Genomic DNA, 16,765 nt, shown 5'->3' on the forward strand with positions numbered 1-16,765 from the left:
AATAGATATTTTTATGTTGTTCCTTTTCAACAATCTACAACAGACCAAATTACATTTTTTAAATTGTAATTAAAGTTCAAATAATTAAATCAAATTGTTTCGATATTTGATGCAGACGTTCTTTTGTCTTTTGAATCATTTTTTAAATTAAGGCATGATTGAAATTGAATTTTTAAATAGAATAATATAATGATCTTTTTAACTGATTTTTTTATGTCAAAGAAATGTGGAGATAAGTTTTTTTTTATATCAAGAGGTTTTTTCTTTGCCACAAGTGTTGTTTCAATCTTTATTAAAAGGCAAATAGAAACTGGTATAATAGAAACAGACATAAACGTTTATAAATATTGTAAATAGAACTATTGTCTACTAAATGCATATTTGATACAATATTTGCAATAAAAACTTTGCTACATAAAAGTTTAAGAGATAAAAGTTCCGTTAAATTAAAAATAACAGCTTTCAGAAACGATGTTGTTTTTTTTTTCATTGATTGAAAACATAATACCCTTCTTTCTTTTTGCGTAATTCAGCTTCCTTTGACTTTAATTATTTTTAATTTGTAAAAAGAATTCCTTTTCATGGGTTTTCAAAAAAGAAAAGCTCGATTTTTCTAATTCACACAAAGGAAAAACTATAATGACTTTGTTGCTTTCAGATGCAAATTTTAATATTTGTTAAATAGAAGAATGTGTAATATTTTCCTGCCATCTTTTAATACACATTAACTTTTTACAAAAGCCTTTTGTTGGAAATTAATTTAAACTGAAAATCACGAGTTAAAAAATTTGTAATATCTATTAATGAAAGACTTTTTTGAATTTACTCGATAGGCTATTTTTTTTAAATAATAATTAAAAAAAATGAGTCGTAAGTTTTAAAAGTGAAGTAAGGTCATTTGTTCCTTATTTTATTTTTTTCTTATGATTTTAATAATAATTGTTGCATTTTGATTGTTTATCAAATTACAAAATCAAAAACATCATCTAAATTGATTAAGCATTCCCAATATTTTTAAATATATTAAAACACTAACTATTAAAAGCCTTAGACTTATGTCAGTTTCCAAACGAACTTATTTCACTTTCAAAAATAATGGCACAAATTGCTTTAGGATATAATGGGAAAAACTAATTAATAAACTTTGGAGGTTTATAATTTTAATTAAAGTTCAGAAGAGGAAAAAAATTATAATCTTTGCCTTAGTGTCCCGAACAACCACTTTTCTTTAATAAATGAGAATCAACATATTTTTTTATCAAGGTTGAACAAAATAAAATTAAACTAGATTTTAGAAATTTTTTGACTGACTACGAGTCAAAACTTATTCACAAGAAACGAAAAAAAAATATTTTCAGTAAAATAAACATGAAATGCATCAACGAGTTATGTTTTTCTCATTAATTTTCATTGACTGGTAAAAAGAAAAAATTATGAAAATTCACTAAGGCTGTTTTTCGAATATCAGATGAAATATTGCTTTTTGTGAATAATATGTTACTTTCATAACTGCTGTGGGTTTGCCGTCTCAACCTTTCATGACTGTTACGTTAAGTTTAGTTTATCTTCAGCCTCCTGCATCCTCCAGGCTAATCCTGAAAATGGTGCAAAATGTCAATATGTGGGAAAAGCTACAGTTTGTGAAAATGAAAAGTATTCATGATCCAATTTTTTTTGAGTAATTAAAAAATGAACCATGGTAGCACTGGGGATAGACCTATGCTTGAATCCTAGAGTTGGTTGGCCGATATAATTTTGACACTGTCTCACCGAAATATCATTTGATTTCTATTTTGTTTTTATGCTTTAGATAATGTACCAAGCGGAAGGGTTCTTTTCGGTGGGAGACGTATGAAACAGTCCTTAATACTTTAAAAATTTATTATCAGAATCTTTTTGAAAATATGACTATTTCTAGCACTCAATTGAGGCTCAAATAACAGCTTTATACATAAAACGCAGGTTTCAAAGTAGGAGACGGTTTAGCGAATTTACCAGGGACTCGCAGATTAGAATACTATTGCAGTCACAGGACAAATACTAGTCTTTCGAGGTACATTCCTATTTATATAGGTTTGGTGACAGAACTCTAGAACTTTCGACATGATTCTAGTAAGGTACGTACTTTATTTACGTCGTACTCGAGCAGCACATTGGGCTATTGGCGACTGTCTGAGAAACATCCCTGAGGATGATCCGAAGACTTGTCATAACAATTGTGATACTCTGCAGAGGAGATGGCTCACCTAATTTGGTAGCCCGCCTACCTGCTCGTGAAGTCGAGCAGTTTACGATAGAACAGTTTAACGAGGACCGATATTGCGCACCCTCGGTCTCTACGCAGTCTGAACAAAGCTTGACTTCGGTGTTCTACTGGGAACCGTGTCTTTACGACCAGTCCACTGAGGATGAATAAATAGCTTGAACTCAAAGTTTCCAGAACTATCATTTTGTCAAATGGTCACCAATGTCATATCAAAATGGTCACCAAGTTGGCAGAAAATGGAGTTGGCCAAATCGAGTCTTCTATAAGAAATACATTAGGCCTTTATTTCCCCCGCAAATTATGTTGGAATTACGCAACTTTCTTGTTAATTTTTTAATTAAACTGTTTATTTAGGGTCTGTCTGACACATTTAACCTCATAACAAACGAATATTTAAGAAATTATACACGCATTTATAAATTTGTAACAATAAGCAAGTAAGTTTGATACAGATAGTAAAACTTACTACAATGAGACGTATGATTTAGTATTTAGTATGATTTTGTTTTCTATTATGAATCAAAAGATCATTCCACGCAATTCTTGCTTAAATTTTTTTCTCCATTTTTTGATTTATAAAATTTTTTCATACATATTAAGTTCTTAGAAAATGCAAAATTTAAAAAACTAAGCGATGAGTATTTCCGAAAATTTAAATTTGAGAAACATGATAACTAGAAAAACAAGAATTAATTAAAATGATAATGAATAAATAAAATAATCGTTTGCCAGGGAAAAAGTTAGAGATGTTTTTAAAGAGGTAAAAAAAGGTTTCAGAATGAAGGTTTAGCCCCGGGATGACTAAGTTTCATGATGTTCTCATGCATATTAAAAATATTAATAAAAAGAACGAGATGATATAATGAAAATTTAATTTTCGGAATTACAATTTGATTCGGAATTACAAATGTATTAGAATATTAAAAGGGATAAATTTTTCAAAAGACTATTTAAAAACTTTATGCAAGCTTTAATTTTTAGTTTAAAATGACAGTTCCATAAAGAAAAACTTTAGTACACCAAGCAGTTCAAACGAATTTTTTATTTTGATTCAGTTTTATGTATCACATAAAAAAACCCAAACAAAAAAAACAAAAAAATTTTAAGGAATAGAAAAATAAAAATATTTTATTCTAAATGAATTCAAATACTGATAAAATGTCTGTTAGCATACATTATATTTAATACGTATGTATGTAAACGCAAACTGCATATTTTATAAAATACGTTAAAAAAATTTACATGGGACAACATTTTTTTATTTAGTTAAAAGGTTTAAAAATAAACGATTTATAATAATTTTGTAGCCAAAGAAGCATATGATAATGAAGACAAATATTCGTTGCTTCAAAAAAATTTAGATGTTTAATGAATGTTAGCAAGGAAATGCAATTCAAAAATTTATAAAAAGCAGTACTTTAGATCAATAAAAGAGTCTCTTTTATTGATCTAAAGTACTTTTGAGAGAGACTTTTTTGTTATTTAAAAAAGTACTGATAAAATAAAAATGCATGAAATTAATAGTATGGGTTGATGCATTTCTTAAGACGTGTAAAATAATATATGTTGGTTAAATAACATCTATCAAAAAGAAAAAAAAATGGAAAGAAAGTGAGAAAATTTTTTTTTGCTGATGTTATCAAATTGCTGCAGTTCCTTTTTTTTCATGGAGATATACGATACCTTCTAAAATATTGATTATATCTATTTATTATCATTATGGTGAGGAATTTAGTAATTTTAAAATTGCAGCGAATTAGAATGAAAGCACAAGCATATTTTATTCCAACAATAATTTATGGTTTTTAAAGATTTATTTTATGCACTGATTATATAGCAATTTTCTCTTCTCCGGGTGTAAGTGTTTCTCTCAAAATACTTTAAGGAAAAGGATAAAAACAGAAAAAAAATGTTAGGAATTGGACGAATTGGAAGAAAATATAAATGAACTGTAAAATATTAGTATTAATTTTGTTCTTCAGAGATGATTTTTATAAGAATAGTTACAAAATTTTACGAATGTAATTTATATAGTAACAAAAAATTAAACGTCTTACATATCTATTTTTTTTAAGAATATTAAATTATTTATTTTAGTTTTGCATAGAATATTAAACAGTATATATAATTTTTTAAGATTTAGTTTTGGTATTGGTTTAAAGGTATTTTATTATAAAAACCAGCATGGTATTTGTAATAGTAAATTCAATACATGATTTGTAGTAGCGATTATGATTAGTGCGTAATTAGTTGATTTCATTACATTAATATGTATAACAGCTCCTTCTGTAATTATAAAATTAAATTATAGTACACTCCTTTACGTTAAATATAGAAAAAAAGTAGATTTTTTTACTTCTTAAAAGAAAAAAATTTAATTTATTGCTCTTTTAAATTGTGTCTTTTTCAGCATTTAATTATTTAAAAATTACACATTAAATAAGTCGGAAATTAATACAATTAAAATTATATTACAATTATAAATTGTTTAAATGTTTTTTTCAATGCTTGATAACTGTTCTTTAAAAAGAGACCTTTACTGTTTGAATAAAACCATGAAGGATGATTTTTTTCTTTGCTATTTTTTCTACTGTAAGTAGAAAAATTTATCATATCGGTACAGAGAAAAAAAATATTCTGGCAAAATTATCACACGGTATGGTAGGGAAAATTCTGGCGAAAAAAACAAACAAGCATTTTAATAATAGAAATCAAAATGTACGGTATTTAAATCATTCATTTACTAATTTCTTCCTTCATATGGTAACGTCTTATTGAAAATTCTTTTTATCGGAATTATCGTTCCTATTACTACACACTTACTAAAAATACAAAACTAAAATGTAAATTTAACCGAATTAAATGTTTTTATGTTATGCTTTAAGGTATTATATTTTACATTAGATAATCATAAAACCGTATTTTATTCTTACCAAATCCATTACAATTAGTCGTACCAAAATTATTACCAAGCTTTAATGGTATTTCTAAAAAGTTAGAAAAATGGTAAATTGTGCCATATTTTGGTAGCTTTGATCATATTTCTTTTCATTTTGCTTTTTATAGCTGAGATATATTACCTTAAAATACCTGTTGCTAAACTTAAGATATTAAGAAAGAGCTAAAAAATCATAACGAGAAGAAAAGTGGGGAAAACGGTTTATATCTATTTTTCACAATAATGACGATTGGATCGCGATCTGCTGAATTTTGAGAATTACTAAGCGTTTTTACATATAAATAACGTTAAATATCAGTTTTTCAGTGAGTTATTATACTTTGAAGATGGATCTTATTGAGAATTTTTTTCTTCTTCCTCTCACAAAATCGTTCTTTCTCTGAATCTACCTTATCAATGGATATAAGCCTTTTTTCCTCATATATCATATAAACTTTTTAATTTTTGTTTCGTTTTCGATAATTTTTAATGAAATTACATAGGTTTCCCCATACTACTATAGATGTAGATGCCATAGATCAGTGATTCCCTATCAATGTTACATGAAGAGCTTACATATAACACTAAAAAAATTCGTAAAGAAAAACAAGTACCTGAATTGTAATTACAGAAGATAATACAAGACTGAATTTGTCCACTATTCGTTAATTAAACTAATTAAATTTCTTCATTACTCAGCTGTTTTAAATTAATGTAAGGAAAATTAAAGAAAATTATAATTTCTTTCTTTTTTTCTGGTATTGCTGAAACTGTTCAGGAAGGAATAAGTTTTCGTATTAAATAATTTAATTGTAACATTGCAAGTGGCAGATGTGAATGACAAAGGATTATAAATATGTGAAAGCAAATATTACAGAGGTCAAAAATTTATAACAATAACCTATTTTGTTTGAAACAGTTCCACACATCAACGGTTTTTAAAAATATACAATTTATTGTAATTTTGTGGATTTCAAGATAATTGTTTTCATAAATTTAAGGTTGTACTGTATTCACTGAAATGCACAATACTCGAAACTTATATACATTTGAAGTGCAACTCTGCAGTATTTTCCCGTAAAATGTAACAAAATATATTGGTTTCTTCAGCTGTTTATTGAAATATTACTTAATGCTAAATCACGCGTGAACGTATATGATGTTAAATTTCAAAGAAATAGAAAATACATAATGACTAGTAAATTACATAATGACTAGTAAATTACATAATGACTAGTAAATTACATAATGACGACTTAATTACATATATAAATATTTGATGTATCAAGTAAGTTATTTTAAAACTAGCAGCCATCGGCAACCAACAAGATCACCTCTACGAATTATCCTGCACAACATATTAATTTTTATAGTTACCAAGCCGAAAGCACAACGCAACAAAATTTAAATTCTTCAATCCCTCCCCCAATCTTAACTTCGTAACTAGTTTTAAACAATATATTAACCAACTTTTTTTTTTCCACTGCGTTTTTCTTGCACTGAGGTACTTTGATTATAATTTCAACTACTTTTAAGATATACCCATGATATAACCAAAGCTCTTCTTGCATTGAAATTTAGCAATAATTTAATATCTATTTGGTAACCATAAATCACTCAACCACCGGAAGTGTGATTTTGGGAGATTTCAGCATAGTCAGCAGCAGAAGTATTAAAATTATTTCCATCTCGGTCGTGAGATATGATAAACACTTCCCAATGCTTCATTACTTGCTGTACTACTTCCTCGCGCACCGCATTTTTCGAGTAAAAAAAAGGAAGTTCTGTCATCAGTAATATGTGTGACAGAATGTGGTACCATAGCACCATTTATGTCTAACACTTCTAAAGCTATTTTAGAAAGGATCAAAAATAAATCTAAACAGTTACTTCATAACTAAATTTTTATTTCTTTGAAAATACAAAATTATTCTTAATACTTCACGTATAACTAACTATTGAACACTACTTAAATTATTAATTTAGATAACCTAACAAAAGAAACTGCACATTTTGGTTTTGTCAATCGATATAGAAATTACCGAATTGATGGTACCACATAATAGAAATATTTATATAGATCACTCAAAGTTTCAGCTATTAGCTAATTTATTTAATGTAATAAAGCTTCATTTTTTATACTTGCGTTTTTTTAATAAAAAAATATCAATTTGATTTGCAGAATATGATTTGCAGCATAAAAGCTGACCAGTTTACGAGAATAAAATACGCAAAACTTCTTCAGAACCATGAATGTTTCTTTCGTGCTAAACTTATCAGCAGAGCATCAAAATTCATTGAAAACAGAATAATATTTTAAAACATATTTTAAACTAATATTAAATGCCACTTAATTAAATAAACCTTTTTTTTGTAAGAACCCGAAAGTGATAGTGCCAGATAGAATATAATTATTACATCATTATTCACCAAGTCCCATTATTTTATTTTACTCCCTGCTCTCAATTAACACTTTTCATTTCTATCAAAGATAGCAATTAAGGCACTTCTACTTAAAGGGTTCCATGTGAATATCAACATCGGTTTTTAAGTTTATACTTATTACGGAAAAAATATTACAAGAGAAAAATTATTTTACGAAACAAATAATGCGTTTTATTTTCTTTGTACATTTTTCTAAATCTGAGTAAACCAATGAGTCTAATGAAAGTTGTTTAGGAAATAAGTTGTATTAGTATTATTTAGTTTGTATTTCGCAAATATTCGCTACATAATTTACCCACATTAAGGCATGATTTAATTTCCTTACAGTAAGAATAGAAAAAAATGAATATTATTATTTACTATGCTAATTCATTTAGCAAATCGTTTAAGCAAATGAGACTTGTATTAATTTTGTTTTCCCAATTTACCATGGAAACAAAACCTTATTAAGGCCTTGCTGTTTTATGTTCACGTATTTGGAAAAATAACAGCTTTGTTTGGGTGCTATGATTATTAATGAACATAAACAATTTCAGTTTTTTTTTAAAATCAACGTTAAATTTCATGAATATTTTTTTTTATTGTTGCTCAGTAAAATAATGATTTAATTTTCATTAGTAAACACTATCTTTTTCTCTTTATTCTTCTTATTTAAATGTGAAAAATGTTTGAATATTTTTTGAGCAGATAAAAAGTGAAGTGATAGACCTACGTTTTGAGTTATTGATTCTTCTGCATGAACAAAAGTGTAAAAGGTGAAAATTCTAAAAACTAGTTTTATCCCATTTGTTTAAAATAATTCAAAATAAAAATTCAAGGCAATAAAAGATACATGCAGTATTGTGAAAGGTATTTAATTAAAACACAAGTTGAAAATTTTAAGAATTTTTAGATTTAAGTTGAAAGATTTTAAGGGAATCCAGTTCTTAGACAAACTAAAAAAATATTTTTAAATATCCTGAAGCTGTGTACTTTCCTTCAGCGGAAGAAATCGTTATTAAACTCAGAAACAAATTAGTTTGGCCTGAGTTAGAGAGCAGAGGAATTCATTATTAACTTGCCTTTACAGCAACAAGTAAAAATCTAACTTCTAGGAATGTAATTACAAGCGCCAAAAAAGTTATCGCTTCTATATTTCGAATTACAGTTAAATTAGATGGATTTTTAAGCCAAAGTAGAATTTAATAAGTATTAGAGTTTGAACTACTTCATATTGAGTTTAATATGGTACTCCCGACAAATAATGGTGGTTTAGAAAAGTATTTAAAAATAAATAAATTTAATAAAAGTAATTAATAAAGTAATTTTTCAGTTAAGTATAAGTAATTACTACTGAATCAGGTCTATGAATACCTAAATAAAACATTCAATAATAAGTTCTGTGCATTTTAAGGTATCAAAAATATCAAAAATTCATTGAACTGCTGTAACTATATCTTATCATCAATAATGAATAATACAAGTAACATTGCATAAATAATTTCTGAACTGAAGTGGTAAGATATAACTTGATTAAAAATTTCATGCGCTTCAAAAATAAACAAATTGGAGATAATAGTCCATATATGTATAGTATTATATGTTTCAGACTCTCAAAAATATGTGCCTTGTCAAATCTTGAAATTGGGTGCCTAATTTTGAGCGCTTAAAATATGTCGACTTCATTTCCAATTTGCATATGTCTGAAGCGAATGAAGTTTTCAATCAGAAAATGCAAGGAACAGTGGAACAATACAAATGAAGGAGAAAAGTCTATACTATGACATAACAAGATTATTTTAGAACACAGACAAGAGTGAGTGAGTTAAAAAAATGACTTTTCCTGGTTGTGTCTCATCTACGATATTCATCAGATGTTGCTGCGTTAGATTACTCTTTGATTCGCTCTTTTTTGGAAAGAGAAAAATTCGCCAAGCAGATTTAAAAATTTGAATCTGAGTAGCTAGAGGTTTTTTTTCAAGGAATTGGTTTGTCAGACAAAAACGTACAAATGCTGTCCAAGTAACTGAACTGTGCATCATGTCAAAGATTGAACCATTCTTTTTAAAACAGTCACTTTTTAATTTAAAAAGGGCGATGCTATGTTTATACACGCCATAAATAGTTTCAATTTTAATGGCAGAGTACAACTTTGTACCACAACCGTATTCTTAAATACTAGTTGAAGTAATTCATGTTCTTATATTTTCGTTATTATTTAAAAAAAATACATATTTTTTACTCTTTTATTAAATAAACTTATTATATGGTTTCATTTTATATTTTTTTAATGATGTTCTTTATGTTCGTCTGAAAATGACATAAATATGTTACGTAAGTATAAACTTCGTTCATAAGTTGCAGTTTCTGTCATATTGATTGATAGAACAAATTCTAATATAGTTAGTTTATCACGTGCAAGTTTTTTTTAAACTTTATTCCAAAAAAGTAAATAATGATGTCTGCAACATAGATTGAAAATAGTACCCAAACAACATTTACCAACTTGTTTTGAAATATAATGTTTTATGCAAAAAGATGGATTTTTCTGTGATTTGTGTAATTGATTTTAATGTAAAAAATGGCATTTTTTCTAAACTATATTCGTTAAGGACAAATAAATATTTATAAAACGTAACTAAATTTAGTATTTATTGTCATGTAGAGAGAAATTGGTTCAAAGATCTGAGTTAATTTTTTTTAATACCTCCCCATTTCATGCCCATTCTAACTTAATTTTTTTTGTGTGGATAAAACTTGAAGTTATTCGGATTTAATTGAATTACTGCTTAGTTGAACTGTTTTCTTATTAATTGGTATAGTGAATTTTATATATTCCCTATACGTATGTATATATAATTTTATTATTATAGTTATAGTTTTAATGGAAAAATATGTAAATAAATATAGACACGAAATTTTTTTTGAATCAATAATTTCTTTATGTATCATGCACATAAAGTCATTTTGTTTTAAACTTACCATAATTTATATTGAATTTAATAATGTCTGACGTATTTCAGTCGGAAAAATGAAGCAAAATTGAATTAAGGTTAACGAATAACTTCACTTGTGAGCGCATGGGCAGATATTATGGTTTTATTGAATGATTTTCTCCTCACAATTTGTTTCTTTTCTTGTCTGGTTTTTTGATGAGTTATAGTTTTCTGAATCTTCTTACCTCTCAAACTATTCAAAAAGCAAAATTGATTTTGAAGGGTAGCAAAAATAAACTGCCTAATACTTTCCTTGGAATTTTATCTTTATAAGAAATGTTTGGAAAATGATATATAGTTAAAAAAAATAAACTATATAATTGAATTAAATAACTTTATATTTATAGCTTTATATATATAATTATATATTTTCTTTATTAATATTTTTGCTGGTTTCTTTTACTTAATATTTACAAAAAAATAAGTTCTAGTTACTCATTATTACTTTTGTCTCAGTTAATTTTAACTCAATTTCCTTTCTTTATTTATCCCTTCTTAGATACGCGAATTTTAAACAATTAATATATTGTTATAAGAATATTATCATTACAACAAAATATGTTGCGACATTTTGTGTACATTTCTTAACTTTTTATATTGAAGTGTAAAAAAATCATTAACTATTTGATTCTAGGAACTTTCATCGTCTTGGACGTGATCCAAACTATTACAAAATAAAAGCTAAGATTGAGGGGATTTAATTTAAGACTATTAGGCAATGCCAACTTTCATCTATCAAAGTCCGGAGGTCGCCAATGAGGGGATTTAATCTTGGAGTATGTCAACCTTCTTCTATCAAAAGGTACCTCAAGATAGAATCAAGTTAACATTGTCTAATAGCCTTAAATTAAATCCCCTCAATGGTGACCTGGACGGGTTATAAACTTGCCAACATTGAGGGATAGTCCACACTAAAACAGTTGATTTGGTGAAAAATATACAGCTCAAAGAAATAAAAAAAAATCCGGTGAAGGAAATGAAGTCTATGAAGCTATGAATGCTATGAAGAAAAAAAATATATATAATGAGCAAAAATTGATATAAATAAATAAACAGCATGAATCAAATAGTGGTAATCGTTCATCAAATTCTATCACAGATAAAATTCTGGAAGGGGAGTAATGTGGCGTAACTACCACTATAAATATTAAATACCAAATCACTAGTATATAAGACATGTTAACTTGATTCTATATTGAGGTACTTTTTGATAGATGAAGGTTGACATAGTTTTATATACTTGTGAATTCAATATTTATAGTGGTAGTTACGCCACAAGCTCAGCACCATTTTGCAATGTAAGTATAGAATTCATGATTAAAAGGATAAACAAGTAAAACCTCTGTAATTAGTTGTCTCAACATTACCATCCGCATCAGCAAAAGAAAACACAAACTTTCAAAAAGCACACTGTTTCCAATTTTTTTAAGAAAAGATTTTTTTCGTAGTTTCTGAAGTGCTTATAAATATCTTTCAACTTGGGATGTTAAAATAGTTTAAAATACTAATTGGACATATATCATGAAATAACACAAATAAACGAACTTCACACAATCCAACTTATGAGGATTTCCTATTTTGGAGGTAGGAAATATAATCTATTCAACAGAGAAAAATGTTTCACATTCAAAACTAAGAACTTTATTTGCAAATATGTACCAGAAATAGGTTACTTATCTGAATAAAAACTAGGTAATACTCTGATCTGAATAATACCCTGATTTTTTCAGGCGGAGGAAGAAAAGATTTCACTTGGTTGTTTCTTTGAGTGTGATGATTTCATATTTGGAAATAAAACTAGTAAGGTTTCAAAATAAATCTCATAAGCCTTTAGCCAAGTTTTTGCCATGTAGGCTTAGATACGCAAAGCTTTTAGTTTTCTTTAATGACAATGCACGTAATATATAAAATGAAAAGAAACTTTTTTAAGAAAAAGGATAATTAAACACACGAATGTACCTTAAACAAATGTATGTTAAGAAAGTAAAATTTTCGAAGCATTTTTCGTATAAACAGGAAAAAATATATGTAGGCAGATATTTAGAGTGAAAAATTTTTTATTTTTTACCAAAATGTTTTTAGACCGGAAAATTTCAATCTAATTTTTTTTTCAATTGAGAACTAATTAAAAGAAAATTTCCCAAATTCCAAAGATCAAAAGTCTGAATTCAAAAATTTATGCTATCAAACTAGATTCGAAGGCTAAACTTTCGATCTAGAAACTGTCAGAGCTAACAAAGATATTCGCTATTTAGTTGTGTATAATATATTATTCCCGATATATAAGTCATAGATACAGTGTTTTATTTTTAAATCATTTGTTACTAGAAAAGTCAAATCCCTCGCTAAGACCGGATGCACATATTAACTTCGTGAAGAATTTAGAAATACTAGAATAGGAAGCACAGAAGTAAAAGCATAAAAGTACATTATGACAGGTGGTGGAAATATTTGAATGCAATTCACATGGTTATGTAATTTCCATAATATTTTTAGGAGTTATTTGATCAATTCTGGAAATTAATTGCTATATCTTGCACATTTTGTAGGATTTGACAATTATCAAATTAATAATCCTCCCTTGCTGTACTTATATCACTAGATTAAATTCTATAAAAATATCAAATTTGAGCCTAATGAAATAATTAGAGCCCTTATTTAGTTATAGCCTATTTTCAGCCCTTAGTGTCCCTTTAATATATGTTTTGGTCTTTTAAATTACAATTCTGTAATTACAAGCAAAATATATTTTAGTATTTTTTAATTATGAAAACAGTCTAGTTACTAAAAAAGTCTGTTAAATTTTCTAAACTATATTTGTACTAAAATATAAGTTAAAAAAAATAGTTTGAAGAAAGCTTTTTCATTCGTATTCTAAAATTTAGCAATAATTGATTTTGTAAATTAAAGAAATTTCAATGATTCAAAACTGCTTCTCTTAGCTCTAAATAGTTTAAATTTTGAAAAATTATTGTTTGGAAAATTTTACCCTTAACACAAAAAAGTATACCGGTGTTTCAGGCTGTATTTCATAACCATGAATTATTAAACTGCTAAATATAGCATTTTTTACTTATTTTGACCTAAATGAATATAAAATAATGTAAAAAGTATGAAAAATATGTTTAATAAAAACTCTGAGTTAAAGAGTTGAAAATGTAGTTTCATCTAAATATGTGTGCTGGATAAAACAAAGCATCTAAATTTACAATAAGGCTAATACTGTAACTGTCAGATAAGAAGTTTTTAATAAATTAGCAAAAGTTTTTAATAAATTAAAATTTTAAGACGTTATTTAAATATATTTCCTTTTCTTATTTTACTTTAGCTGTCTATGGTGCTCATTATTACTATTTCGATAAAGAACTTAATATTTATTACTTACTTTAGAGTACGAAAATAACATTTTTAAAATTTAAGTATACTAAGACATTTCCTATTGCTGCTTTACTTAAGCACTTTGCTATGTTCATTACTATGACTTAAAAATAGAGTGTTTTTTTTTTATCAATCTTCTATGAAAAACACATAATCTCAAAAAACATTCATTATCAATAATTATTGAGTGTTACTTTTAGAAATATGAAATATAGTGTTATTCAGAAATGTATAAAGGATAATATATAAGGACTTTTTTTGTCATTTCAATAAACAACAAAAAGTTTCTAATAAAAGTTAATTCTCAATTTTTAAAAAAACTGCTTAAAAAGGTTATGGTGCTCAAAAAAATTATAGTGCTGAATACTAATAAATCCCGTACATTTTAATAAAAACTAGTTTTATTTTTAATCTTAGGTGAAATAAGAAATGGTAGAAATCTTAAAAAGAAGGCTATTTTTAATCGATGTTTACATGAAAACTAGTTTTTGTCAGTTAAAAGGATTATTTCACGAAATAGAATTATTCAAATTGTTAAATATTGCTAATTTTAAACAAACAGAATCTTTTTTCTAACTTTTTGATAATTTTTTAAAAAAAAAAAATTATTTTCTCTACATTGTACTATGTAACATTAATGAAATAGTCAGTCAGTAAAAGTTTTTTCTTTTATTGATGTAATCATTTTTAGTAGGTTTTAAAACAAAATAACCAAAAGTTTTTCCAGTAGCAAAATTTTTAGTTTTTTTTTTAAAGTAGACAAATACAGGAAATAATCTGAAAGAGAGCAACAAGCTGGTTTTTCTGGAAACAAAACTATTTCTGATAAAGCTAAAATGCAAATATTAAGACTAGAATGAAATGACTAGAATAATGAAAAGAAAGAATCTTAAAAACTTAAAATTTTTAGTGAATAAAAAACTAGAACATGCGACTTTTGATTAGAAACTAATCGTATAAAACTTGTATAAACTGAAATTATCATTTGAAATTACATATTATGATAAAGAATTTATTTTAATAAATTTCATATTTTATCTCAGAAATCAATAGGATAAGAATAAAATTGCTCTGAGATTGTATGTAGTGATATAGTTAGATTAACGAATATGACTAATTTATTAAGAACACGCAAACGAGAAACAATCAGTTAATTGATTGATTGAATAATAAATGTTCCGAAGGTCCTAAGTAGAGCCATATATTACGAAAAGAAAGTTCTACTACATACCCCTTTATTTCCAAATTCATTGGAGGTCACCTTTTTCCATTCAGTATTGTTGACCATTCTTGTATTTTTTTCTCCACGGTTGAATTTATCGAATTCTACAGTGACGGGCAAAGCGGTGACAGTATCGTTTTTCCTCGTTCGAAATCGAACTTGTTGGTTTGCCACATGGAGAGACAGCATTTTTGAACGATTTTCCCTTTTTACCCCGTAATTTACTCTGAGAATATATTGCGGGATAACTCCCGTAAAAGTAAAAGTGAGTTTACTTTACTTAAGCTCTGAATCTCGAAAGCTGCTACTTATTCAGCGCCTGAAGTTGTTTTGTCCTAAAGATACGGTCCCTCACGTTGTTAAAGGATTTGAAATAGATCTTTACCCTGTACACTGCCATCTGTTGGTACTGCAGGAAAACAAATACACAGTAAAAAGTCAGATTTAGTTTACTCGTTTGATAAGCTAAAGTGAATGAAATATACTTTTAAATGTTTGTTGATCTAATTCCCTTAAATATAAATTTAAATTTTATATTCTTTTTCTTATGAATGCAATTCCAAAATTTATTTTAAAGTGTTCTTGAAACAGTATTTATAAAAATACTCCAATATTACTCGATTTAAGCGTACTTTAAATATTTTGTAAGTTGAATAAGTTAGCATTTAGTACGATGGCAGAGAGTAATCTGACAATATATTTATAAAAACGATTAAAAATTTGAAACGTACGGTTAAAAATATTTTTATTTAAAGTTAGTCGGTTCAAAATATAATTAAAATATTATATTTAATTTTTAAACATTTCAACATATTAACTTAAAACATATTGAAAATAGGTAAAAGTTTAATTCTTTGTTAACATGATTTATATTTAAATTTTATTACTAGGGTTTTTTATATTATGTAATCAGAATATTATCACAAGATGCGGGAAGCAATCTTTACAGTATTCTAAGTCTAAAACTTAATTTAACTAGGAAACTACAAGTTTAGTAACTTGGTTCAGCAAATATATTTGTCTTAAAATTAAATGTTGCGGACGTAAAATAGCCCAAAGGTAGAGTTCATTTGTCTTCTGGCTAACTGTGGGAGTTTTTTCTGATTTTCAACTTTATAACATGTTTATCTGAACATTTGATCTAGTTATTATGTGTACTAAGTACAATATGATTATAGTAATTTATGCAGTTCTATGCTAAAATAGGTGAATAAATGTATAAGAATCTAAGTTAAATGTAATGGTACATATGATATTATGATTTTGCATCACAGAAATTAGTGGCACTATATTTTCTAACCTGAGATGAGTACAGTGAAAATATGTACTTTAATTATACATAAGGTGAATAAAAATATAGACTTTTTATTATTCTGAGCTAAAAACTTTTTTTTTATAAACAAGAGAGTAAAACTAGATAAAATAAGTTGAGGTTATCCAACCTTTTTTCTCATGAAATTTCAAGCTTGATATTACTCAGAATAAAGAAATTTTTTTTTAATCAAATGTACAAATTCTTAATTTTTTTGTCTACATTTGCA

The 16,765-nt window shown here is 26.6% G+C and overlaps 1 protein-coding gene across 2 annotated transcripts in view; it reads right to left on the reverse strand.

The window, feature by feature from the left end:
* The window catches only part of LOC107437431 (uncharacterized), a 455,576-nt gene that overhangs the window by 156,525 nt on the left and 282,286 nt on the right, over positions 1-16,765 (reverse strand). The window contains exon 1 of one of the 2 annotated variants that reach the window (XM_016049432.5): positions 15,234-15,585. The exons of the other annotated variant lie outside the window; for it this stretch is intronic. Within the exon in view, the coding sequence (XP_015904918.1) occupies positions 15,234-15,413 (180 nt within the window). The 5' untranslated portion in view covers positions 15,414-15,585. Of the gene's footprint in view, positions 1-15,233; positions 15,586-16,765 lie in introns of those variants that run through there. 2 annotated transcript variants of the gene reach the window in all.

The sequence above is a fragment of the Parasteatoda tepidariorum genome, chromosome 7, assembly GCF_982258835.1.
Source record: "Parasteatoda tepidariorum strain Cologne lab strain chromosome 7, Ptep-v5.0, whole genome shotgun sequence".
Classification (NCBI taxonomy): Eukaryota; Metazoa; Arthropoda; class Arachnida; order Araneae; family Theridiidae; genus Parasteatoda; species Parasteatoda tepidariorum.